The sequence below is a fragment of the Oncorhynchus clarkii genome, chromosome 9 (genome assembly GCF_045791955.1).
Source record: "Oncorhynchus clarkii lewisi isolate Uvic-CL-2024 chromosome 9, UVic_Ocla_1.0, whole genome shotgun sequence".
Taxonomy (NCBI): domain Eukaryota; kingdom Metazoa; phylum Chordata; class Actinopteri; order Salmoniformes; family Salmonidae; genus Oncorhynchus; species Oncorhynchus clarkii.
Window position 1 is genome coordinate 70,627,444 of NC_092155.1, and position 27,840 is coordinate 70,655,283.

A 27,840-nucleotide genomic window follows, 5' to 3' on the forward strand; every position below is an offset into this window, starting at 1 on the left:
ACATTGTTAGAAGTCTTCTAACTCATTCTTACAGAAATGTAATAGACCCCTCATGATATTGTCAACTGTCAGATCAGAGGATTACATCATTTGGATGGAAAATAGGATTTCTTTGTACCATACTCTCTGTAGTGGTTTCCATGGTTACTCACCAGATTCCAGTGGGATATAGCCTACTCTGCCGTGTCTCTCCCACCGCTCATCTGATTAACCTTGCACTAACTCACTGATAGAGATTATACCATGTGTAATATTTTGAGTTCTGTACAATTAATTACATCCTGCGTACAATAATATTTGACTTTGTTCTTGCAGATTTCGCTGTGTCCAAGGTAAGTGACTTTGTAAGTAAACAGTTAACAGTGTCATGACTTTGTGCACCGTGGTCTGTGGTTGTTGTGCAGGGCTGTTGTGTAGTGTTGTTGAGGTATCCTTGGCAGTGTTTGTCTCTATGGATAAGTGTGTTAGCCCCGTTACTCCCATCTTGTACAATATATGTTTGTCAGAATAAGCTCCAAGCACTATCTTGTTGTTTATTGTAAAAGGTTTATATATAATGTGTATTATCTCAATATCCTTACATGATGTACTTCTGGGATACTTTTTTCTTGCCTTTAGATTGAGGTCCGGGACAGAAGACGCGACCCAAGGTATGTTGCAGTCCAGAGGTTCCACTGAGGAGCTCCTTGCCTTGGATGACCCCCCTCTTAGAGGATCCTTGCCTTGGATGACCCCCCCTCTGAGGGGATCCTTGCCTTGGATGACCCCCCTCTTAGAGGATCCCTGCCTTGGATGACCCCCCTCTTAGAGGACCGCTGCCTTGGGTGACCCCCCTCTGAGGGGATCCTTGCCTTGGATGACCCCCCTCTGAGGGGATCCTTGCCTTGGATGACCCCCCCTCTCCTCTACTCCCTCTCATCCAGTCATCAGGCTAATATCCAACCTGGCTCCATGCGCAGACCACATGTACAGCATTCTGTAATATAAAACTGGGAGAAACTATATTTTACATAGTATTATGTTGTAAAGTTCATTAACACTACTATAAAAAAAGACCATATTTGTAAATAAAATGTGTCCAAATGGAACTATACTTTGCAGCTTTACAGAAATAGACCTCTGGGAATTTAGATACTGTACATACAAGGCAATGTATATATTTGGAACTGTACAATGAGCAGCAAACTATATAACCCTTCAATGGAAATTTAGTTTAGTGTATTTCTACCCTTTGCAAAATGATTTGAGTACGAAAAGTAGAACAAAGCAGAACAAAACAAATATTTTGTAAACATTTAATAGACCCCATAAAACTGAAGCGTTTGGAGTCTTTTTAAAAGGTATTTACTGTCAAGTAATTAAAAGTAGAGAATATTTTCTGAAATTATTCATCTGAAACAGGGTAGGCTAAAGAAATGATTCATCTGAAACAGGGTAGAATAGAGAAACAGTGTAGACTAAATGAACAGGGTAGACAAAATAAATGATTCATCTGAAACAGGGTAGACTAAATACATGATTCACCTGAAACAGGGTAGACTAAATAAATGATTCATCTGAAACAGGGTAGACTAAATACATGATTCATCTGAAACAGGGTAGACTAAATACATGATTCACCTGAAACAGGGTAGACTAAATAAATGATTCATCTGAAACAGGGTAGACTAAATACATGATTCATCTGAAACAGGGTAAGCTAAAGAAATGATCTGGTACACTAGATACAGTAGATGTCAGGAAAACATGTTTGAGATATTAGTCCTCTCAGAAGGAAGCCCTGTCTGCTGCATTCCCCTCAGGTCCCTCCACCACACCATCCTAGCAGGCTTTCTACTGCACATTGCAGTGACCAACACGCACTGGGCCTGTGTGGATTTAACCTGTTAACCCCACAATGGGGAAAGAATACTGGGAAAAATCATCATCTATGTAGAGGCAGTATTTCTACAAACTTAAAAAAAGATATATATCAAATGGCATCTAGTGAAGAACTACACGTTTACTTCTTGTCCATAATCCTTGCTACACTATACAGAGTTGCTAAATGCTATGTTATTAGGTGGCAGCCAATTCCCAGGAAGCTGTACTGTAGGGGAGAGTGGGGTATGTCTAGGAAACCATACACAAAATAAATCATGTTACTAAATATGTAGGAAGTCTGTGTGAAGGAAGAAACCACATGGAAAAAGTGGTAAGCAAGTTAGGTCCCAAAAAATAACAGATTTTCACAAAGTCAAATAAATTGATTGTCTTACAGGTTTCATGATGCTTGTATCTAAACCAAAGTAGATCATTTTTAAACTGTTTTATACATCAGTTGGGGTCTATAGAAGCTACAATATGTGGTCCTAAATTTAGCATGAAAGTGCATCTTTGTAGCAATGTGAGCTAATATAGTGTTGCTTTGGGGTAAGTTGTGCCATTTTACCAGGGGCAAGTTGATCCAATACAAATGATGATTACATTTTGTAAGTTTTATGCATAATATGCATAGTATTTTGAAGAGACTTCATATTCATGTGATTTTCAAATGATGAAAAATGCCTTCATCAGTTGGGTTCGGCCACCTCTAGGCCACAATTGAAGTGTTTTCTTCTCAGACGTAATGCAAGGCATATGAGGTTACACCAGGGTCTGAGCCTACGTTAAAAGTGCTTTAAAAAGTACCAAGTGTCATACCAAGAAATATGTCCCCATGCTTACCCTGTTCCTATGCTCTGTTTACGCCATACTGTAAGTAGTGCCAAGAGAACACTGTTTTAGGAATTACACTATGTTTTCAAAATTATTATGGCTACGTGAATTCTGATTATGTCACAACATCCGGAAATATATGCATATATCTTTTTTAGAAAGAAAACTATCTTTCATTTGACGTAGTGATGTTAAATGTAAAAAAAATCTCAACATACCCCGCTCTCCAATACTGTAAGACACTAAATCAAACACTACTGTTACTCCAGAATAGAGCCTTGGGCCTGATCGGACAAAACATTGCTTTTGTAAATATCTGTTTCTCTCCTTTGTGTTGTTATTTTGAGAGCTTGACAACTTGTTTTCCTTAACTTAATGAGCACACTACTGTACCTACAGATGGGTTACGCAACCAGAGACGGTTTACATAACTATAGATGGGTTACGTAACAACTCTTTTTTTTCTTCTGGCTCCAAAGTAAGGTTGAGCTCTGAGTGCTGTCTTTGCCCCATCACTCAACTCAGTGGGAGGCCTCTTTGAATTACAGTCAATTAACAGAGTCAAGGAGAACAGTGGGCTTCAACACAAGCACACATAAAGAAACACTGGAATATACAGTCACTGGCCAGTTTATTATTTACCATCTAGTACCGGGTCGGACACCCCCTTTGGATCCAGAATGGCCTGAATTATTTGGGGTATTCTACATGGTGTCAGAAGAGTTCCACAGGGATGTTTGTCCTTGCAGACGCGATGGCATCACACAGTTGCTGCGGATTGGACGGCGATACGTTAATTATATCTCATCCCAAGGATATTCTGCTCTATTGGGTGGAGGTCTGGGGACTGAGTGACCAGGCCACTCAAACTGAACTCACTGTCATGTTCCAGGCCATGTTTTTCCACTCCTCAATTGTCCGGTGTTGGTGATCAAGTGCCAAATGGAGCCGCTTCTTCTTGTTTTCAGCTGATAGGAGTGGAACCCGGTGTGATCGTCTGCAAAAGCCCATCCATGACAAGGATCAACGAGTTGTGCGTTCCGAGATGCCGCTCTGCACACCACTGTTGTACTGCACCGTTATTTGTCTGTTTGTGGCCCACCTGTTAGCTTGCACGATTCTTGCCATTCTCCTTCGACCTCTCATCAACGAGCTGTTTTCGCCAACAGGACTGCCGCTGACTAGATGTTCTTTTTTTAAAATCGCTACTATTCTCGATAAACCATAGACACTGTCATGCATGAAAAGCCCAGGAGTGCGGTCATTTCTTATATACTGGATCCGGTGCGCCTGGCACCGATGATCATACCACATTCAAAGTTGCTTAGGTCACTAGTTTTGCCAATTCTAACGTTCAACTGAACAGTACCTGAATGCCTCGATGCCTGTCTACCTGCATTATATAACAAGCCACGGCAACGTGACTCCCTGTCTGTAGGAGCAATCAATTTTGGTGAAAAGAGTGGTGTATCTAATAGACTGGCCGGTGAGTGTATATTACAGATATATCATTTCAATCCGAAAAATTCTTATGAGATTTTAGATATCAGTTTGTACTTATTTTTTTTATACATCTTACCAACAAAAATGTTGACAATATGTTGGCATCATCTGAAAAAATGTATTAATGACAATCTGTGGATTTGTTGTACATTGAACTATAATACTGTATACCAGTGGTTCCCAAACTTTTTATAGTCCCGTACCCCTTCAAACATTCAACCTCCAGCTGCGTACCCCCTCTAGCACCAGGGTCAGCGCACTCTCAAATGTTGTTTTTTGCCATCATTGTAAGCCTGCCACACACACACTATACGATACATTTATTAAACATAAGAATGAGTGTGAGTTTTTGCCACAACCTGGCTCATGGGAAGTGACAAAGAGCTCTTATAGGACCAGGGACAAATAATATTATAATAATAATAATTTCTCTTTATTTAACCATCTTACATATAAAACCTTATTTGTTCATCGAAAATTGTGAAGTACTCACCACAGGTTAATGAGAAGTGTGTGCTTGAAAGGATGCACACAACTCTGCAATGTTGGGTTGTATTGGAGAGAGTCCCCAGTCTTAAATCATTTTCCATACACAGTCTGTGCCTGTATTTAGTTTTCATGCTAGTGAGGGCCGAGAATCCACTCTCACATGGGTACGTGGTTGCAAAGGGCATCAGTGTCTTAACAGCGCGATTTGTCAAGGCAAGAAACTCTGAGCACGGCCCTATTAAATAACATGATTAAATAACATGAGGCTCATTGTTCAGATATCGGTAAGTGGACTGGAGGCAGGGCATGAAAGGGATAACGAATCCAGTTGTTTGTGTCAGTTGTTTCGGGAAAGTACCTGCGTAATTGCACACCCAACTCACTCAGATGCTTCGCTTTTTCACATTTGACTTTGTCCGTAAGCTTGAGTTCTCTCTCACCCAGATAGGCCAGTCGTGTGAGAAACTCATCCTCATGCAAGCGGTCAGACAAGTGAAAATTATGGTCAGTAAAGAAAACTTTAAGCTAATTTCTCAACTCAAAAAAACGTGTCAATACTTTGCCCCCTGATAACCAGCGCACTTCTCTGTATGTTGTAAAAGTGTTACATGGTCGCTGCCCATATCATTGCTTAGTGCAGAAAACAAAGTTAACCATTTTCACTGTAATGTCCAAAACGTCTTTGAAGCTGTCAGGCATTCCCTTGGCAGCAAGAGCCTCTCGGTGGATGCTGCAGTGTAACCAACTGCTTGTACGTACATTACCACAACACTGTCTCCCTGTCATGGCTTCTGCGCCATCAGTACAGATACCAACATGAGCAGCAGCGAGAGAGTAACGGTTAATTTGATTGGAAGTTCATTATTTGACTACGCTACCTGTTTTTGATATTGTGTTGTTATTTTGCTGAACACTAGATGGTTTAATTTTATTTTTGGCAGTGAAACAAGGCTACTCAGGTGAGAGAAAAAACCCAGATGTATAGCCCTGTTGGAAAATAAATCTGAATCACATTTCTATTTGGCGACGGCATTGCGTTCCCCAGTTTGGGAATACCTGACCGTATACAATATTGTTGAGATTTTCTGATGACATTTTAGTTGTCTGTGTTATGGAATGAAGCAGTAATGTATTGTGAGATTTTCACTGGAAGTGTAATGATGATCACTCATTCTCTGACTTTGTAAAATGTCTTAAACCTACAAAGGCTAAATGAATTGGTAAGAGTGTTGGTTCAGCAACTACAACAAAACAACAACAATAACAATATCAACTAATCAAGTAACATTTTACCATTGTTTAATGTGTGTCCAAAGACATAAACGTGTCCAAATTTTGTACCATTTTCTGACTGTGTTGCCGTTTATTGAGGATTCTCTGAACTGTTCAAGTCAAATGTGTGAATATACAGGTAACTGTATAATAAAGAAAATGCCAACATAAAGTGTATTTATAGGAGTTGGGCCACCACGAGCCACCAGAACAGTCCTAGATTTGACGTGTTCTAAGTGTCTGGAACTCTACTGGAAGGATTCGGCACCATTCTTTCATGAGAAATTCCATTGTCTAATGTTGTCTAATGTTTGTTGATGGTGGTGGAAAATGCTGTCTCAGGCGCCTCTCTAGAATCTCCCATAAGTGACTGAGACACAGACGGACACGTACACGCACGCACACACACTACTACACAAGCACACCCTTTAAACCCCCTATGCTTCTTTGAGACTCCTCTTAAAAAGTCAGAGCTCTTCTTCTAGCCATGCTAGCCCAAATAATGGGCAACTGCGAATTTTTATACAAGACCCTAAGCATGATGGGATGTACACTGAATAAAAAATATAAATGCAACATACAACAATTTCAAAGATTTACTGAGTTACAGTTTATAAGGAAATCAGTAAATTGAAATAAATGCATTAGGTCCTAATCTATAGATTTCACATACCTGAGACAGATATGCATCTGTTGGTCACAGATACCTTAAAAAAAGTATGGTGTGGATCAGAAAACTAGTCAATATCTGGTGTGACCACCATTTGCCTCATGCAGCATGATATACAGTGCCTTGCGAAAGTATTCGGCCCCCTTGAACTTTGCGACCTTTTGCCACATTTCAGGCTTCAAACATAAAGATATAAAACTGTATTTTTTTTGTGAAGAATCAACAACAAGTGGGACACAATCATGAAGTGGAACGACATTTATTGGATATTTCAAACTTTTTTAACAAATCAAAAACTGAAAAATTGGGCGTGCAAAATTATTCAGCCCCCTTAAGTTAATACTTTGTAGCGCCACCTTTTGCTGCGATTACAGCTGTAAGTCGCTTGGGGTATGTCTCTATCAGTTTTGCACATCGAGAGACTGAAACTTTTTCCCATTCCTCCTTGCAAAACAGCTCGAGCTCAGTGAGGTTGGATGGAGAGCATTTGTGAACAGCAGTTTTCAGTTCTTTCCACAGATTCTCGATTGGATTCAGGTCTGGACTTTGACTTGGCCATTCTAACACCTGGATATGTTTATTTTTGAACCATTCCATTGTAGATTTTGCTTTATGTTTTGGATCATTGTCTTGTTGGAAGACAAATCTCCGTCCCAGTCTCAGGTCTTTTGCAGACTCCATCAGGTTTTCTTCCAGAATGGTCCTGTATTTGGCTCCATCCATCTTCCCATCAATTTTAACCATCTTCCCTGTCCCTGCTGAAGAAAAGCAGGCCCAAACCATGATGCTGCCACCACCATGTTTGACAGTGGGGATGGTGTGTTCAGTCTGATGAGCTGTGTTGCTTTTACGCCAAACATAACGTTTTGCATTGTTGCCAAAAAGTTCAATTTTGGTTTCATCTGACCAGAGCACCTTCTTCCACATGTTTGGTGTGTCTCCCAGGTGGCTTGTGGCAAACTTAAACAACACTTTTTATGGATATCTTTAAGAAATGGCTTTCTTCTTGCCACTCTTCCATAAAGGCCAGATTTGTGCAATATACGACTGATTGTTGTCCTATGGACAGAGTCTCCCACCTCAGCTGTAGATGTCTGCAGTTCATCCAGAGTGATCATGGGCCTCTTGGCTGCATCTCTGATCAGTCTTCTCCTTGAATGAGCTGAAAGTTTAGAGGGACGGCCAGGTCTTGGTAGATTTGCAGTGGTCTGATACTCCTTCCGTTTCAATATTATCGCTTGCACAGTGCTCCTTGGGATGTTTAAAGCTTGGGAAATCTTTTTGTATCCAAATCCGGCTTTAAACTTCTTCACAACAGTATCTCGGACCTGCCTGGTGTGTTCCTTGTTCTTCATGATGCTCTCTGTGCTTTTAACGGACCTCTGAGACTATCACAGTGCAGGTGCATTTATACGGAGACTTGATTACACACAGGTGGATTGTATTTATCATCATTAGTCATTTAGGTCAACATTGGATCATTCAGAGATCCTCACTGAACTTCTGGAGAGAGTTTGCTGCACTGAAAGTAAAGGGGCTGAATAATTTTGCACGCCCAATTTTTCAGTTTTTGATTTGTTAAAAAAGTTTGAAATATCCAATAAATGTCGTTCCACTTCATGATTGTGTCCCACTTGTTGTTGATTCTTCACAAAAAAATACAGTTTTATATCTTTATGTTTGAAGCCTGAAATGTGGCAAAAGGTCGCAAAGGTCAAGGGGGGCGAATACTTTCGCAAGGCACTGTACATCTCCTTTGCATAGAGTTGATCAGGCTGTTGATTGTGGCCTGTGGAATTTTGTCCCGCTCCTCTTGAATGGCTATGCGAAGTTGCTGGATATTGGCGGGAACTGGAACACGCTGTCGTACACATTGATCCAGAGCATCCCAAACATGCTCAATGGATGACATGTCTGGTAAGTATGCAGGCCATGGAAGAACTAGGACATTTTCAGCTTCCAGTAATTATGTACAGATCCTTGCGGCATGGGGCCGTGCATTATCATGCTGAAACATGAGGAGATGGCTGTGTGATCAAGACCTTTAAACAGGTCAATATTCACAAGGCCACGGGGCCAGACAGATTACCAGGATGCACGGAACAACTGGCATTTTCAACCTCTCCCTGACTGAGTCTAATATCTACATGTTTCAAGCAGACCACAATAGTCCCTGTGCCCAAGGAAGCAAAGGCAACCTGCCTAAATGACTACTGCCCTGTAGCACTCACATTGGTAGGCATGAAGTGTTTTGAAAGGCTGGTCATGACTTACATCAGCATCATCACCCCGGAAACCCTAGACCCTAGATCTACAGATGACGTAATCTCAATTGCACTCCATTCTACTCTTTCCCACCTGGACGAAAGGAAAACCTATGTGAGAATGCTATTCATTGACTACAGCTCAGCATTCAACACCATAGTGCCCACAAAGCTCATCACTAAGCTAAGGATCCTGGGACTAAACACCTCCCTCTGCAACTGGATTTCCTGACGGGCCACCCTCAGGTGGTAAGGGTAGGCAACAACACAACACTGGGGCCCCTCAGGGGTGAGTGCTTAGTCTCCTCCTGTACTTCCTGTTCACCCATGACTGCATGGCCAAGCACGACTCAAACACCATCATTAAGTTTGTTGATGACAAAACAGTGTTAGGCCTGATCACCGACTATAGGGACTATAGGGAGCAGGTCTATAGGGAGCAGGTCAGAGACCTGGCAGTGTGGTACCAGGACAACAACCTCCCCCTCAATGTGAGCAAGACAAAGGAACTGATTGTGAACTACAGGAAAAGGGTGCTGAACAATCCCCCATTAACATCGGTGGGCCTCTTATGGAGCGGATCGAGAGCTTCAAGTTCCTTGGTGTCCACATCACCAACAAACTATCATGGTCCAAAGACACCAAGACAGTCGTGAAGAGGCCACGACAACACCTTTTCCACCTCAGGTGACTGAAAAGATTTGGCATGTGTTCTATAGCTGCACCATCGAAAGCATCCTGACCGGTTGCCAAGTCAAGTTAGAGTGTTGGACTAGTAACCGGAAGGTTGCAAGTTCAAACCTCCAAGCTGACAAGGTACAAATCTGTCGTTCTGCCCCTGAACAGGCAGTTAACCCACTGTTCCTAGGCTGTCATTGAAAATAAGAATTGGTTCTTAACTGACTTGCCTAGTTAAATAAAGGTAAAATAAAATGGTAGAGAAGTGAACATTCAATTCTCTGGCAACAGCTTGGGTGGGCATTCCTGTAGTCAGCATGCCAAATAGACATATGTGGCATGAAAAAACTGCATATTTTAGAGGGGCCTTTTATTGTCCCCAGCACAAGATGCACCTGCTTATTTTACTAGGCAAGTCACAAGAACAAATTCTTATTTTCAATGACGGCCTAGGAACAGTGGGTTAACCGCCTTGTTCAGGGGCAGAATAACAGATTTTTACCTTGTAAGCTCGGGGATTCGATCTTGCAACCTTGACCAACGCTCTAACCACTAGGCTTCCTGCCACCATATAATGATCATACTGTTTAATCAGCGTCTTGATATGCCACACCTGTCAGGTGAATGGATTATCTTGGCAAAGAAGAAATGCTCACAAAGAAATGTGTGCAATGTTTTGATGTTGAGAAATTCTTTCTGCAAATTGAACATTGGGGATATTTTACTTCAGCTCATGAAACATGGGACCAACACTTCACATGATGCGTTTATATTTTTGTTCAGTATAAATCACTTAATTAACTGAGGAATCACACCTGTGTGGAAGCAGCTGCTTTCAACATACTTTTTATCCCTCATTTACTCAAGTTTTTCCTTTTTTGGGGCAGTTACCTGTAGATCAAATTCAAAGTTTTGGAGCATATAGTGGAGCTGGTAATCCTTATCCTGATGACATGCTTTGGACAGGGACAGTGTATAGAGCAGCCTGTGCCACTCCAACAGGAAGTGAGTCACCAAGGAGGAAGTCAAGGCCATGAAGAAGTGCGGCAATAGGAAGAAAGCCTCATAAATGCTCACTCTGTCACATCAGTTTGCGCTTCAATGTGTGGTCGTTTCTTTCACCTCATCCCTTCAATATCGGCAATTACACACAAGAAGAGCTATGTTTTAAGGGAATAAAGGTTTGTACCAGATTGACATTCCATTAGAATGAGAAACAGGTAGATTATCATAACCAAAACGTAAATTAAAAAAAGATGGAAGCAGAGGAATTGTAGTTACAGTTAAAACTTGTTTTTCAACCACTCCGCAAATGTCTTGTTAATAACAAACTACAGTTTTGGCAAGTCGGTTAGGACATCTACTTTGTGCATGACACAAGTCATTTTTCCAACAATTGTTTACAGACTTATAATTCACTGTATCACAATTCCAGTGGGTCAGAAGTTTACATTCACTAAGTTGACTGTGCCTTTAAACAGCTTGGAAAATTCCAGAAAATTATGTCATGGCTTTAGAAGCTTCTGATAGGCTATTGACATCATTTGAGTCAATTGGAGGTGTACCTGTGGATGTATTTCAAGGCCTACCTTCAAACTCAGTGCTTCCTTGCTTGACATCATGAGTAAATCAAAAGAAATCAGCCAAGACCTCAGAAGGAAATTGTAGACCTCCACAAGTCTGGTTCATCCTTGGGAGTAATTTCCAAATGCCTGAAGGTACCATGTTCATCTGTACAAACAATAGTACGCAAGTATAAACACCATGGGACCACGCAGCTGTCATACCGCTCAGGAAGGAGACGCGTTCCGTCTCCTAGAGATGAGCGTACTTTGGTGCGAAAAGTGCAAATCAATCCCAGAACAATAGCAAAGGACCTTGTGACGATGCTGATGGAAACAGGTACAGAAGTATCTATATCCACAGTAAAATGAGTCCTATATCGACATAACCTGAAAGGCCACTCAGCAATGAAGAAGCCACTGCTCCAAAACCGCCATAAAAAAGCCAGACTACGGTTTGCAACTGCACATGGGGACAAAGATCGTACTTTTTGGAGAAATGTCCTCTTGTCTTATGAAACAAAAATAGAACTGTTTGGCCATAATGACCATCGTTATGTTTGGAGGTGAAAGTGGGAGGCTTGCAAGCCGAAAAACCACATCCCAACCGTGAAGCACGGGGGTGGCAGCATCATGTTGTGGGGGTGCTTTGCTGCAGGATGGACTGGTGCACATCACAAAATATATGGCATCATGAGGCAAGAAAATTATGTGGATATATTGAAGCAACATCTCAAGACATCAGTCAGGAAGTTAAAGCTTGGTGGCAAATGGGTCTTCCAAATGGACAATGACCCCAAGCATACTTCCAAAGTTGTGGCAAAAGGGCTTAAGGACAACAAAGTCAAGGTATTGAAGTGGCCATCACAAAGCCCTGACCTCAATCCCATAGAAAATGTGTGGGCAGAACTGAAAAAGCGTGTGCGAGCAAGGAGGCCTTCAATACTGACTCAGTTACACCAGCTCTGTCAGGAGGAATGGGCCAAAATTCACCCAACTCATTGTCGGAAGCTTGTGGAAGGCTACCCGAAAAGTTTGACAATTTAAAGACAATGCTACCAAATACGAATTGAAAGTATGTAAACTTCTGACCCACTGGGAATGTGATGAAATAATTCATTTACAATTACAATTACTGTAATAAGTTCAACTCAGCTCTATGACTTCCTGACAGTTAAACTGTTTCACATAGCACCCATTTCTTAAATGTGACTAAACACCCTCAGAATCCATGACAATTGATTAGTTTCCCTCAACAACATAACCCAGTCTCTCCTCAACAAAGTCCTGACTTCACTCCCAGACAGCTTGTCTGTGTAATTAAACATAATGACTCGAGACATTCTCATTGAGAATGACCTATGCAGGCTGCCTCTGTCACCAAGTCAATGATTTACCTACAGTGTGGGTGTAATGTGTGTGCTGTGTGTGTGTATTTGTCTATTTGTGTGGTTTGTGTGTGCTGTGTGTGTTCATGAGAGAGGGAAAGAGAGAGAAAAATACAGAAAGACAGAGACAGAAAGACCAAGAAAGAGAGAAAGACAGACAGACAGAAAGATAAAGTTTGACAGAGAGAAAGAAAGACAGACAAAGAAAGAAAGACAGAGTGGACGAGAAAGACGGAGAGAAAGAGAAAGACAGTAGGGAAAGACAGAGCGAAAGAGAAAGACAGAGAGGAAGAGAAAGAAAGACAGAGAGGAAGACGAAGAGAAAGACAGAAAGACCGATAATTCCCATAATGGAAATAGTCTCTATGTTGAACTATAGTATGCCATGAGGAGGACAGCCAAAGGAAACACAAATGAGCGACATTTGAATGCCTAATGCATTACAGTACATCTTCTGCTTTTCGTGAGTAAAACTGTGCCAAATCATTAAAATGTGGTCATAATTGTCCATTTGAAGGGATCAATCATTTTGAACAATTGTTTATCACACCATCATGTTATTGTTGCATAAAGACCTCATGTCTCTTGTGTATGGTCTGTAATAAGTCCATGTCGTGGCCTAGTAAGTGTCAGCGGCAGGATGGTCTACCAGCACAACCCAGAGCTAGTGTCGGCACCTCTATGCCTCTGTCTGCACAAATGTAGCCCTTTCCTGCTGTCGAATGACCAAAGTGGCCTCATGGTTGGAATGTTATTCATATTTCTCATAATTTCATAATTAATAAAAACACATTTAAAACATTTTGAAAATCTGGGGTTTCTATGTCAAACAGTTTTGTTATATATATATATCAGTGTTCTGTGATGTATAAAACGTGTAATATTGGGATGCAAACTCTACATTACAACTCTATATCTGACATGGTACACGTGTCTTATTTTTTTTAAAGCCATAACCATGTGTGTGAGGTGTATACTTTTGTTGCAAAGTAGATTTGTTTAAGACTACCCAGAAACACTCGGAGTGACCCTGTGACCCTGATTTAGCCCACTGCAGTAAAAGGATATAGCCAGCAAGAACTGTCATTATCACTTTAGAGATGGACAATCTACTGTACAGCTTCGCATTGATATTTTCCTAATTAAATAAGTGTAATATATTTATTTTCTTCCTCAACCTATTTAAATGCTGTACTTGCATTCAGTTCCAGTATATTGGGTTCAATATACAGTAAGTTTATTCAGATAGTGATCTTATCTGTTCTGATGTTCACACCCAAAGGCTTTGTTCCATTATTAATGCTCACTCAATAATGAGATTGCAATTGAATGGTTGTTGCAAATACATAAAGGGAATTTAAATATTTCCTATGTATATGCTTGTAAATTCAAAGTTATTATTATTTTTCCATTAAAAGTTCCCTCTGACATGGCCCCGAGGTTCATCTTCCATACCTACTACTGTCTTCTAACATAACCTCTAGCTCAGGGGTGGGCAAACGTTATGGCTCGAGGGCTACATCGGGAATTTGAAATTCAACAGAGGGACGCATTTTTGGGGGGAACAATTCTTTGTTAAAATCAATTTGTGGGGGCATCCTGAGTGGTGCAGCGGTCTAAGGCACTGCATTGCATTGCTTGAGGCATCACTACAGACCCAGGTTCGATCCCAGGCTATGTCACAGCTGGCTGTGACTGGGAGACCCATAAGGCGGCCCACAATTGCCCCAGCGTCGTCCGGGTTAGGAGAGGGTTTGGCAGGCAGAGATTTCCTTGTCCCATTGCGCTCTAGCGACTCCTGTGGTGGGCTGGGTGCAGTGCACGCTGACACGGTTGCCAGGTGTACGGTGTTTCCTCCGATACATTGGTGCGGCTGGCTTCCGGGTTAAGCGTGCATTGTGTCAAGAAACAGTGGGGCTTGGCTGGGATGTGTTTCAGAGGACGCACGGCTCACCAATTGGATACCACAAATTTGGGGAGAACTTTTCCCCCCCTGCTCAAGAATGACGTGCAAACCTATTCTGTCTTCCCTTTGAAGAACGCTTTTTGGTTCCATGTAAAACTCTTTCCACAAGAGATCTACCTGAAATTGGAAAGGGTTCTCCTATGGGGACAGCCGAAGAACCCTTTTGGCACCCTGTTTTCTAAGAGTGCATAACATTTGAAATAAAGAAGATTGTCATGTATTTATTTGTTTGATATTTGTATTGCATTTCTTTTCTCAGCAATGGATTAGGTACTTTAAAAAACATACAGCTATTACATATATATATTTATATATTATAATATAATACAGTTATCCTTGAATAAGGGGAAAGTGAAGGATGGGGGCACGGGTGTGTAAGTATTTAAACTGGTTAACATATATCTCACGTGAGAATGATGTGTAGGATGGCTCATAGTGATGACCGGAATGGGACAACTGGAACGACACCAAACACCTGGTTTCCTCATGTTTGGATGTGATTGACACTGTTTCAGCCACCCCACCCCAGACCGTCCCTGATTGAAGTGACAAGTGACACTACTGATACATAAACAATCATCTGCATATACATCTACATAGTTACCTATATTCATATTTTTAGAAAAGCTTTCAAAAAGTGCCAATGTGTCTACCTTTCCTTCACTAGCACTTAGTATTTGTCGTTCAATAAATTAATGACAGCACAAAAGTAAAAGAATATTAAACATTTGCATAATTTCCCCTGATTGGTAAAACAAAATTGAAATGTCTGAGTTTCTTTGGTCAGAAGGACCTGTGGAAAAAAACGGAGCTATAGGTCATACAGTTGTCCTGTAAAAAAGTGCCAAGTGTTGACTGTACAACTAGCAGTATAGAGGGCGCTAGATTAGAGTTTACACTTTTTATTCATTTAGATGACAATTTTACAAATGTGACTGTTCTTAGGACTGTATTCTTGAATTACAAACCAAGAATATTTTCCCTGGAGTGGTGGGTAAGGATATGACTTCTATGGACCTCAGTGGGGATAAGGGCACTTGCAGTCTAAGAATATGATCCTAACGTCCAAGTTTGGTCTCTCAATCATAACGTACACTTCCTGCGGACAATGACATTTTACTGAGGACCCCACCTAGGGTATCCCTAAAAGGTTGTTTGAGTGTATCTCTCTAGATCAACATTGATGGTTTTAAACAAATGCCCCTCAGACATCATAAAGGTGTCAGCATCTAGGACTACAAAACCCCTCTGAATGGTTTACAAAAGCTGCTTAAGTTCATTTTGGTCCAATCAACTTTAAACTAACTATATCATTCATGTCCCTGGGCAGTGACAAAATAGTTTTTCAGCATATTCCTGCAGTATGTTTGTCTAAAGTTGAGAGTTTAGTGTGTAATATACATTAGACCCAGACTTTCATCTCAGACCCTGCTCACAGCACACAACTGGTGAGGTGAAGGACTGAGGGTGAACCCCAGGGATGGTGTGAGGTCCAGATCCTCCTCTCCTACCCCAGGAGGAGGAGAGAAACAAAAGTGCTGTAGGAGGGAGGTGAAGAAAAGGAAGAGCTCCATCCTGGCCAGACTCTCTCCTAGACACACCCTACGACCTGGAAGAGGAAGATGAGGAAGACAGCATGAGGACAATAGAAAAGGAAGAGCTCCATCCTGGCCAGACTCTCTCCGAGACACACCCTACGACCTGGAAGAGGAAGATGAGGAAGACAGCATGAGGACAATAGAAAAGGAAGAGCTCCATCCTGGCCAGACTCTCTCCAAGACACACCCTACGACCTGGAAGAGGAAGATGAGGAAGACAGCATGAGGACAATAGAAAAGGAAGAGCTCCATCCTGGCCAGACTCTCTCCTAGACACAGCCTACGACCTGGAAGAGGAAGATGAGGAAGACAGCATGAGGACAATAGAAAAGGAAGAGCTCCATCCTGGCCAGACTCTCTCCTAGACACACCCTACGACCTGAAAGAGGAAGATGAGGAAGACAGCATGAGGACAATAGAAAAGGAAGAGCTCCATCCTGGCCAGACTCTCTCCGAGACACACCCTACGACCTGGAAGAGGAAGATGAGGAAGACAGCATGAGGACAATAGAAAAGGAAGAGCTCCATCCTGGCCAGACTCTCTCCGAGACACACCCTACGACCTGGAAGAGGAAGATGAGGAAGACAGCATGAGGACAATAGAAAAGGAAGAGCTGCATCCTGGCCAGACTCTCTCCGAGACAATGGATGTGTTGTGGATAGGTTCCTATAATTGACAAATATCAATATTCCCACTGGGCACAGACGTCAATTCAATGTCTATTCCACATTGCTTCAACGTCATTTCCATCCCCTCAACTCTCTTTGAGCCAAAGCAATGAGCATATCAGATTTAGTTAATTGAGCAACATAGAAGGACATCAGATTTAGTTAATTCAGCACCATAGAAGGACATCAGATTTAGTTAATTCAGCACCATAGAATTACATCAGATTTAGTTAATTGACCACCATAGAAGGATGTCACAATTAGTTAATTGACCGCCATAAAAGGATGTCACAATTAGTTAATTGACCGCCATAAAAGGATGTCACAATTAGTTAATTGACCACCATAGAAGGATGTCACAATTAGTTAATTGACCACCATAGAAGGATGTCACAATTAGTTAACTGACCACCATAGAAGGATGTCACAATTAGTTAATTGACCACCATAGAAGGATGTCACAATTAGTTAATTGACCACCATAGAAGGATGTCACAATTAGTTAATTGACCACCATAGAAGGATGTCACAATTAGTTAACTGACCACCATAGAAGGATGTCACAATTAGTTAACTGACCACCATAGAAGGATGTCACAATTAGTTAATTGACCACCATAGAAGGATGTCACAATTAGTTAATTGACCACCATAGAAGGATGTCACAATTAGTTAATTGACCACCATAGAAGGATATCAGAATGATAGTGTTAATCAGGAAACACACAGTGGGACTCACCTGCAGAGAAGGGCATGAAGGCATCCTTCTTGACGAATCGACCTTCCTCATCCAGAAAGTGGTCGGGGTTAAAGGTGTGAGGGCTCTTCCATTCGCTCTCATCTCGCAGGACAGACGTCAGCAGAGGTAACACATCAGTCCCCTTTTTGATGAAGTATCCCTGGAAGGTGACGTCTTGGCTGGTGGTGTGAGGGATGGACATGGGTACAATGTTGGCCAGTCTTTGGGTCTCATGGATAACTGCATCAGTGTAGGGCAGGTTCTTCCTGTCCTCTACCAAGGCCTGACGACTTCCTATGACTCTGCTTATCTCCTCTTGGACCCGGTCTGGAATAAAAAGGAAGAGGAGGGATAAAGTTACTATAAAATCTGAATGATCTTCAGTCTGTATCTGTTAATTCACTTGGATTCAATTCAAAGACCTGTGGTTCAGGTGGGACATTTGCCAATGTTTACAGCGGGTAAAACCATAATTGTCTTACATAACTGCAATCATACACTTTCTGTACAAAGGTCCTTCAAATCAGAATCACCTTTATTTGCCAAGTACTTCTACAGATAATCAGAACTTTAATATGATGCTGCTGGTGACAGACGACATTTAGAGACAGAATACAGATAGAGGAGTTTGCACACATTATGCAAGTGAGCTATAAGAGGTTGAGTTGTGGATATACAGTTATTTCAGAAAGTATTCAGACCCCCTAACTTTTTCCACATTTTGTTACATTACAGCCTTATTCTAAAATTGATTAAATAACAACATTTCCTCAATGTCCTCAATCTACACACAATACCCCATAATGACAAAGTGAAAACAGGTTTATAGATTTTTTTGTAAATGTATAAAAAAACAAAACAGGAATACCTCATTTACATAAGTAATCAGACCCTTTACTATGAGACTCGCAATTGAGCTCAGGAGCATCCTGTTTCACCCTTGAGATGTTTTTACAACTTGATTGGAGTCCACCTGTGGTAAATTCAATTAATTGGACATCATTTGGAAAGGCACACACCTGTATATGTAAGGTTCCACAGTTGACAGTGCATGTCAGAGCAAATACCAAGCCATGAGGTTGAAGGAATTATCAGGGAGGTGACCAAGAACTGATGGTCACTCTGACAGAGCTCCAGAGTACCTCTGTGTAGATGGGAGAACGTTCCAGAAGGACAACCATATCTGCAACACTCCACCAATTCGGCCTTTATGGTAGAGTGGCAAGACGGAAGCCACTCCTCGGTAAAAGGCACATGACAGCCTGCTTGGAGTTTGCCAAAAATGCACCTAAAGGACTCTCAGACCATGAGAAACAAGATTCTCTGGTCTGATGAAACCAATAACCCTTTGGCCTGAATGCGAAGTGTCACGTCTGGAGGAAAACAAACACCTCTCATCACCTGGCCACAACCATCCCTACAGTGAAGCATGGTGGTGGCAGCGCCATGGGGATGTTTTTGAGCGTCAGGGAAATTAGCCAGATCGAGGAAAAGATGAATGGAGCAAAGTACAGAGAGATCCTTGATGAAAACCTGCTCCAGAGTGCTCAGGACCTCAGACTGGGGGCGAAGGTTCACCTTCCAACAGGACAACGGCCCAAAGCAGACAGCCAAGACAATGCAGATGTGGCTCCGCGACAAGTCTCTGAAAGTCCTTGATTGGCCCAGCCAGAGCCCGCACTTGAGGGCGATAGAACATCTGTGGAGAGACCTGAAAATAGCTGTGCATCGACGCTCCCCATCCAACCTGACAGAGCTTGAGAGGATCTGCAGAGAAGAATGGGAGAAACTCCCAAAATACAGGTGTGCCAAGCTTGTAGCGTCATACCCAAGAAGACTCAAGGCTGTAGCCGCTGCCAAAGGTGCTTCAACAAAGTACAGAGCATAGTCTGTGATATTTCAGTTTTTTGCAAAAATTTCTAAAAACCTGTTTTTGCTTTGTGATTATGGGGTATTGTGTGTAGATTGATGAGAAATAAAAACAATTTAATACATTTTATAATAAGGCTGTAAAGTACCAAAAGGTGGAAAAAGTGAAGGGGTCTGAATACTTTCCAAATGCGCTGTATGAGGTGTGTTTGTCAGGTGAGTGTGTGAGTATCAACCCTTACCCTGTATATCGGGGTACTTGGCCATGAGCAGCAGACCCCAGCGCAGGGTTGTCCCCGTGGTGTCGGTACCAGCAGCAAACAGGTTGGCCACAGTCTGTATGAGATTCTCAGTGTGGTAATGAGAGTTCATGTTGCCTGATTCCTTTTAATACATAAACAAACATGTTTCAGTAAACAAGAGCAGTTATTTCTAAATCATCTCCCCCTGGACCCCCTAGTTATTCACTCCAAGAAATTACATGCTTATAACTGCAATAACGCTTTATACCTCCAGGGTCTGTTTTCGGACAAGGAACGAGTCCACAAAGCCTCTACACATCTGCGGGTTGAGAGTCTCCTTCAGCCCCCTCACCAGCTCCTTCATCTCCCCCTTGTTGTCGGCAATATTTTTCAAGATAAGTGTCTTGTTCTTCAGCAAGGGGCCCAACCATGGAAACATGTTGTACAACTTTAAATAAAAAGAAAAAATTAGCTTCTATTTTGTCTGTATATATTATACTTGGACTAATTTAATGTAGTGTGTCTGTCATTGTTCTCAAAGTAAACATGATTAGCACGGTATCGTACCTGTATTGAAATAGATCCTCCGAGTCGGATGGACTCATTGGCTTGATCCACCGAGCGTCGGAACCGTGGATCAGAGTAGTCAAACCTGCTGCCGTACACAATGCTGCAGATGATGTTGGAGACAGCGTAATTCATTGCCTGGGTTGTGTCAAATGCTTTACCTGTGACAAAGAGCAAAAAACAGAACTGAAATGAGAAAAACTGAGAAAAGATGAAGACTTATTTTGATTGTGTTATTGATATAAGAACTTTACCCTTGTGTTCTTCAAACACTTCAATCAAGTAGTGAACTTCCTCAATGATCTTCTCTTCGCTCGCTTTCTTGCCCATGCCAAAGTCCCTAAGGTTTGTCAGGGCAAAGCGTCTCATCTCTTTCCATGAATCTCCATTGGCAAATACAATACCTATTAAAAAGTACAGTAGAACAATATTGTTCTGATGTAGTAGTTGAGTGACATTCTTAAAGGAATACAAATCAATTTTAAGAAGCACAGATTAATGGAAGTAGGAGGTTTCAAACTAAATCTGTTTTTTTCTTCATATTTTCATGAAGTCAGGAGAAAATAAAATATTTGTAAGATATTTGGGGTTGTTAGAGTCGGTTGAACACAGAAGAGCATCGTGTACAGTACCAGTCAAAAGTTTGGACACCTACTCATTCAACGGTTTTTCTTTATTTGTACTATGTTCTACATTCTAGAATAATAGTGAAGACATCAAAACTGAAATAGCACATATGGAATCATGTAGGATCCAAAAAAGCATTAAACAAATCAAAATACTTTTTATATTTGAGATTCTTCAAAGTAGCCACCCTTTGCCTTGCTGACAGCTTTGCACACTCTTGGAATTCTCTCAACCAGCTTCATGAGGTAGTCACCTGGAATGCAATTCAATTAACAAGTGTGCCTTGTTAAAAGTTCATTTGTAGAATTTCTTTCCTTCTTAATAAGTTTGAGCCAATCAGTTGTGTTGTGACATGGTATGGGTGGTATACAGAAGACAGCCCTATTTGGTGAAAAACCAAGTCCTTATTATGGCAGGAACAGTTCAAATAAGCAAGGAGAAATGACAGTCAATACGAAAAATTTATTCAAGTGCAGTCGCAAAAACCATCAAGTGCTATGATGAAACTGTCTCTCATAAGGACCGCCACAGGAAAGGAAAACCTAGAGTTACCACTGCTGCAGAGGTACCAGCCGCAGAAATTGCAGACCAAATAAATGCTCCACAGAGTTTATGTAACAGACACATCTCAACATCAACTGTTCAGAGGAGACTGCCTGAATCAGCCCTTCATAGTCGATTTGCTGAAAATAAATCACTACTAAAGGACACCAATAATAATAAGAAGAAACCACTACTAAAGGACACCAATAAGAAGAAGAAACCACTACTGAAGGACACCAATAAGAAGAAGAAACCACTACTAAAGGACACCAATAATAAGAAGAAACCACTACTAAAGGACACCAATAAGAAGAAGAAACCACTACTAAAGGACACCAATAAGAAGAAGAAACCACTACTGAAGGACACCAATAATAAGAAGAAACCACTACTAAAGGACACCAATAAGAAGAAGAAGAAACCACTACTAAAGGACACCAATAAGAAGAAGAAGAAACCACTACTAAAGGACACCAATAAGAAGAAGAAACCACTACTGAAGGACACCAATAAGAAGAAGAAACCACTACTAAAGGACACCAATAAGAAGAAGAAACCACTACTAAAGGACACCAATAATAATAAGAAGAAACCACTACTAAAGGACACCAATAAGAAGAAGAAACCACTACTAAAGGACACCAATAAGAAGAAGAAACCACTACTAAAGGACACCAATAAGAAGAAGAAACTGCTTGGGCCAAGAAACACGAGCAATGGACATTAAACCAGTAGAAATGATTTCTTTGGTCTGATTCCAAATTTGAGATGTTTGGTTCCAGGTGAATGGATGATTTTCCGCATGTGTGGTTCCCACCGTGAAGCATGGAGGAGGAGGTGTGAGTGTGTGTGGGTGCTTTGCTGGTGACACTGTCAGTGATTTATTTAGAATTCAAGGCACACTTAACCAGCATGGCTACCACAGCATTCTGCAGCGATACGCCATCCCATCTGGTTTAAGCTTAGCGGGACTATCATTTGTTTTTCAACAGGACAATGACAAAATCCACTTCCAGGCTGTGTAAGGGCTATTTGACCAAGAAGGAGAGTGATGGAGTGCCGCATCACATGGCCTCCACAGTCACCCGACCTCTACTCAATAGAGATGGTTTGGGATGAGTTGGGGCGAAGAGTGAAGGAAAAGCAGCCAACAATTGCTCAGCATATGTGGGAACTCCTTCAAGACTGTTGGAAAAGCATTCCAGGTGAAGCTGGTTGAGAGAATGCAAAGAGTATGCAAAGCTGTCATCAAGGAAAAGGGTGGCTACTTTGAATAATCTCTTATATAAAATATATTTGGAATTTCTTTTACTCTTTTTTGGTTACTACATGATTCCATATGTGTTATTTCATAGTTTTGATGTCTTCACTATTATTCTACAATGTAGAACATAGTAAAAAAAAATAAGGAAAACTGTTGAAAGACTGGTACTGTATACTGTTGTTGGTTTTTACAGTATGGCACCAAGCATGCCTGCTTAACTGTCCATTGTCAAGGTTTGCAACGTAGTAGGCCTGAGAATCAGTTCTGACATTACCGTGTCCTTTGTTTAATTCACTAAACAAATGATTGATGCCCCTGTCCCCAAACTCCTCTGCATGGTTGACCAGTGCTTGCTTGACTGTCTTGTATCCTGCGAGAACGACCACTTTTCTGGGTCCAATGTGAACTGTGAACACCGAGCCATATTTCTTGGACAGCTGTAGAACATAAAACAGGCCAAAAGACCAGGTTTAGACAGATATAATCTTTTCCATTCAAATAAAAATGCCTCGTAAAATGTGAGCCTATGAACTTCTGAGGTCAGTGTTTGACAAACAAGATTATTGTGTTACCTTCCAGAAATGAATGACTGATCATGTAAATACCCAGCTAGCACATAATGTTCTGAGAACCATAGAGCTTGGTGAGAGCGTGGTTGTCATATGGTTATTTTTAAAACAACCTTCCACATATGTCTGGCAATGATGCTGTATAGTTCCTTGGCTTTGGAACACTCTAAGCCCATTTAAGAAATGAGTTACATGTTGGTAGTGTTCTAGGACCGTTCTCAGACTGGTTTAACATTGGGAATGTTCTCAAATAGTTTAGAGAACATTAAAGGAATAACGTTCTTCATGGGAATTCCAGTACTTCAGCATAACATTTCCCATAGATATCCTCATGGTTCTATTAAAAATCATGTTCTCAAATTGTTCAAAGAGCAACGTTCTTCTGTGGGAATTTCAGTACTTCATCATATTGATTCGTACAGGTTTCCTCGTGGTTTTATTTAAAGTCATCTTCTCAAAATGTTCTGAGAACGTTTAGAAAACGTTCCACAAAAACCACCAGAAAACTTTAATAACATTCAGAGAAAGTTCTAAGAATGTTATTTAAAAACATACATTTCATTCTCAGCATCAACAAAACTGTCTCTTCCTCTCTCTTGTTAAGTGTGTTTGGGTGTGATGGCTGCACCCACTAATTGACCACACCTGATCTTAATGAGTGCTTGTTTCCTTTGAAATGGAGTTTGTTTGAATACGCTACAATTAACAGATTTGTATGATTTTTAAAAACATGTCATGCTAGCTCCATCCTGGTGATGCTGTGAACTAATTCCATTGATAGAGAGCAGGAGGTTACAGGTTTGAATCTCACTGATGCTGTCACAATAAAAAATAAATGTGTTTCATTATTAATGCCTTATGAAATGAAATTCCATGTGTCCTGTCTGTGCTCAAAAAGTTCAAAAAAGCAAGCAGTGTTATTAAAAGTCTTATTGAAACTTTCAGCGAAATTTATACGGAAGTTATTAAAAACTAAAAATAACCAACATTTTCTGCAAAATGTCCACGTCTCTTCTCAGAACGTTTAACCCTGCGTTGTCTTAAGGGTACAAAATGACCTGCCACTATGTTTAACAACAGAGAAAACTCCCTGAATGATATTCTTTCAACTTGAAATGTGATGACTTTTCCTAAAGTGACCCCAACATTAGAACAATTTAAACATTACCTTTGTTAATATTTCCATGAAAGGTGTATACCACCTGGGTACAAAGATTGTCTTAGGGTAATTTTTGACCCGGCAGATATAAAATCATTTACACACCACAAAACCAACAAAGACAAACACAATGAGAAATTGAGATTATGTGTGCTACTGATTGAACTCAGCCAGCAGCTCCTGGAGAGGAAGATCACCATGGTTGGCACAGTTAGAAATAACAAGCCTAAGCTCCACCCTGCACTCCTCACAACAAGGGGGAGAGATGCCTTCTACAAGCCTAAGCTCCACCCTGCACTCCTCACAACAAGAGGTAGAGAGGCCTTCTACAAGCCTAAGCTCCACCCTGCACTTCTCGCAACAAGGGGAGGAGAGGCCTTCTCATCAAAGTTTGCCTTCACCCCACCACCACTCTAGTTTCTTACCTCACAAAGAGGAACAAGAATGTGGTCGTCCTGAGCACAATGCACAAAACTGCTGAGATCAGTGATCGTGAGGACAGGAAGCCAGCCATCATCCTGGACTACAACCACAACAGGAGTCGTGGACAACCTGGACAAGGTGATTGGAACTTACAGCTGCAGGAGGATGACTGCCCGCTGGCCCCTGGTCATCTTCCATAACATCATTGATGTGTCCTCATACAATGCCTTCGTGATATGAACAAGATCAACCCTACCTGGATGCCTGATAAGCAGAACAAGAGGCGGGTGCTCCTGGAGCAGTTAGAGTTGATTGATTTATGTTCCTCATGTTTTTATTTTGTATATATTATATTATTTTGTTATTTATAATTGTTGTTGTTTATACACCTTGTGGGTGGGGGCAATGTTTAAACAAATGGGAGAAGACTAGTATTTTGTAGTTGAACTCCTCATTGTACAGAATATAAGAATATATCACTATGTTTCCAAAACAGTTCAAGACTGTTGTTGTTTCCCTTCAATAAAATGCATTCAAATCTACTTTCTGCACATTTCTGCTACTTTCTTAGACTATACAAGTTCTATCTCTTGCTAAACAAAATAAGTTAACACCTATGCAGTACCTTTAGCAAATAAAAATAATGCTCTACTTTAGTAAAGAAAACAATGATGACAGGTGTGTTGTAATAAAAATGAGTGGTGTCCACTGATCAGTCTTTCTGCATTGTGAAGAGGAAGAACCCAGATGTTCACAAAGTTTATGACGAATGACAGCTTGTTTCTTCATGCAAAATAGATTTGGGGTTTAAAATTTAATTGATCTGCTTTATTTTAGGGGTTTAGTGAAGATGGGTCCTTTTTTACCTTTAGGATAAGGGGAGTATACAGAATGTTAAGACTACACAAGAGTTAGAAAAAAACATTATTTTTACCGGTCAGGAAACGTATGGCTTCATTCCCACAAATAATGTGAAACAACAAACATACTTTCCCACAACTTCCAATAAACCAAATGTGCTAGCTGGGTACTGTGATTCAATATCTTGAAAGGAGGTACTTGAAATGGAATAGTTCAAGCAAGCAAGCCTTTGACTTATTAATATCTCACCTCACAGAGAGTCTGGTAGGGCCTTTTGAGATCCAGCTGGAGCATGTTACCAAGCAGGGGCAGCGGCCTGGGTCCTGGAGGCTCCTTCCCATGTTCCTCAGAGCTAGAACTAGAGGAGAGGAGGTAGAGGACGAGCAGAAACAGCACAGCCCCCAGCAGTGTCACCGTGCTTGGAGCCTGGAGGAGAAGACTTTCCATAAGAGACATCTTCGGTCGGAGCTCTTACACCTTACCCTGGGCTAAAAAGAGAGACCGCTTGTGCTCATACACAACAGTCACTCAACAGAACTACCTGCCTACGGAGGTCTTCTTATGTAGAGGACAGGACCGCCTTGGGGGAGGAGCTAGGCATCTTTAGAAACAGAAGAATAGTAGCGCCAAGCCTGCACAACACATTCGCTGCAGATCATTGACTAAATTATAGCATGGTCTGATCATAATTTAATTAAGGTCACTATGCCTGTCCTCATCCTGAGATATGTTTCTCTTTATTACACCCTCGTTAAAACACTGAATAGAACTGCAGACAAGAAGATAAAGAATGAGGAACAACCTGTTGGGGGGATTAGGCAATAGCTCTGTGTTTGCTTCGTCTGTAACAAGGTGCCTCCTACACCACTCTATGTGAATGCCAATGAGTATAGAAAGCTCTGAGCCAAACTAGTAGAGGCAGACCACAGTTTCCAAGCAAATGTTTTATTAAGGCGGGGCTGAGTGTTTTATTAAGGCGGGGCTGAGTGTGGTTTACCATAAATAATTAAGTTTCACCAGTTCAGTTAAATCATTTCCCATTCAATTAATTAATAGTGATCTGTTGATGAGATTTAAAACAAAGTCAGCAAAGACCCAACACAGGAACAGAGAGATAATCTGAATGATCTTTAGCCTGGTATCGGTTCAATAACCTGTGCTTCAGATTGGCCTCTTGCCAATGTTTACAGTTGGCAACACCTGTAACTGTGTTTTGTGTCACTGTACAAAAGGTCTTGGACAGTTTTATGCAGTGTAAAGTTCACTACATAAAGGCTGCATGTTTCTATTGGTCCTTCCCCACGTACTGGCCAATACCCTTGGCCAGTACGTAGAAATAGACAAACTAGACATGTAACATAGAATGCCCACTCAGATCACACCCTGACCAAACAAAACATAGAAACATACAAAGCAAGCTATGGTCAGGGTGTGACATATAAATAAATATATCACACCCTGACCATAGCTTGCTTTGTATGTTTCTATGTTTTGTTTGGTCAGGGTGTGATCTGAGTGGGCATTCTATGTTACATGTCTAGTTTGTCTATTTCTATGTTTGGCCTGATATGGTTCTCAATCAGAGGCAGGTGTTAGTCATTGTCTCTGATTGGGAACCATATTTAGGTAGCCTGTTTGGTGTTGGGTTTTGTGGGTGATTGTTCCTGTCTCTGTGTTTGCACCAGATAGAGCTGTTTTGGTTTTTCCACATTTCTTGTTTTGTTAGTCTATTCATGTATAGTTTCTTTATTAAAGAACCATGAATAATAACCACGCTGCGTTTTGGTCCGCCTCTTCTTCCACTCAAGAAAACCGTTACACTATAAAGTTTTAATTCCTGCAAAAAGCATTGAACTGCACATTTTACATTTAAACCAATGAGTCAGTGGTTTGTTCTCTTCAACTGACATGCGTTTCCTCTCTTGTGTTGTAAAGCAAGACAGAACACTGTAAAAATGTATAGTTCATTGCTATATGCAGGAATTCATACTTATATGAGCACATTATCACAATTGATAGTTGTGTTACATCCGGCGCCGACAGAGATGACCGCCTCGCTTTGCGTTCGTTTTTAAAAATGTATTATTTCATACACTGTTACCCCAGGAAATCTTGAGTCTTATTACATACAGCCAAGAGAAACTATTGGATATAAGTGCAATGTCAACTTACCAACATTATGACCAGGAATACGACTTTCCCGAAGCGGATCCTCTGTTTG

At 41.1% G+C, this 27,840-nt stretch overlaps 2 protein-coding genes across 3 annotated transcripts in view; one reads left to right on the forward strand and one right to left on the reverse strand.

The window, feature by feature from the left end:
* The window catches only part of LOC139416884 (LHFPL tetraspan subfamily member 4 protein-like), a 25,799-nt gene extending 19,666 nt beyond the window's left edge, over positions 1-6,133 (forward strand). The window contains exons 3-4 of one of the 2 annotated variants that reach the window (XM_071166044.1): positions 316-344; positions 619-6,133. In XM_071166044.1, coding sequence (XP_071022145.1) covers positions 316-344; positions 619-678 — 89 coding nt within the window. In that variant the 3' untranslated portion in view covers positions 679-6,133. The remainder of the gene's footprint in view (positions 1-315; positions 345-618) is intronic. The other variant, XM_071166045.1, reaches the window with a different exon arrangement.
* A 9,242-nt stretch (positions 6,134-15,375) lies between these two features.
* On the reverse strand, positions 15,376-26,160 carry LOC139416885 (cytochrome P450 2K1-like). Its single transcript, XM_071166046.1, has 8 exons — positions 25,869-26,160; positions 22,882-23,044; positions 20,428-20,577; positions 20,174-20,334; positions 19,875-20,054; positions 19,607-19,748; positions 17,496-17,822; positions 15,376-16,098 (listed from the first exon to the last, which is right to left on the reverse strand). Exons 1-8 carry the CDS (start codon positions 26,073-26,075, stop codon positions 15,911-15,913), a joined length of 1,518 nt encoding a protein of 505 aa, XP_071022147.1. The 5' UTR covers positions 26,076-26,160; the 3' UTR covers positions 15,376-15,910.
* Between the last annotated feature and the right edge of the window lie 1,680 nt (positions 26,161-27,840).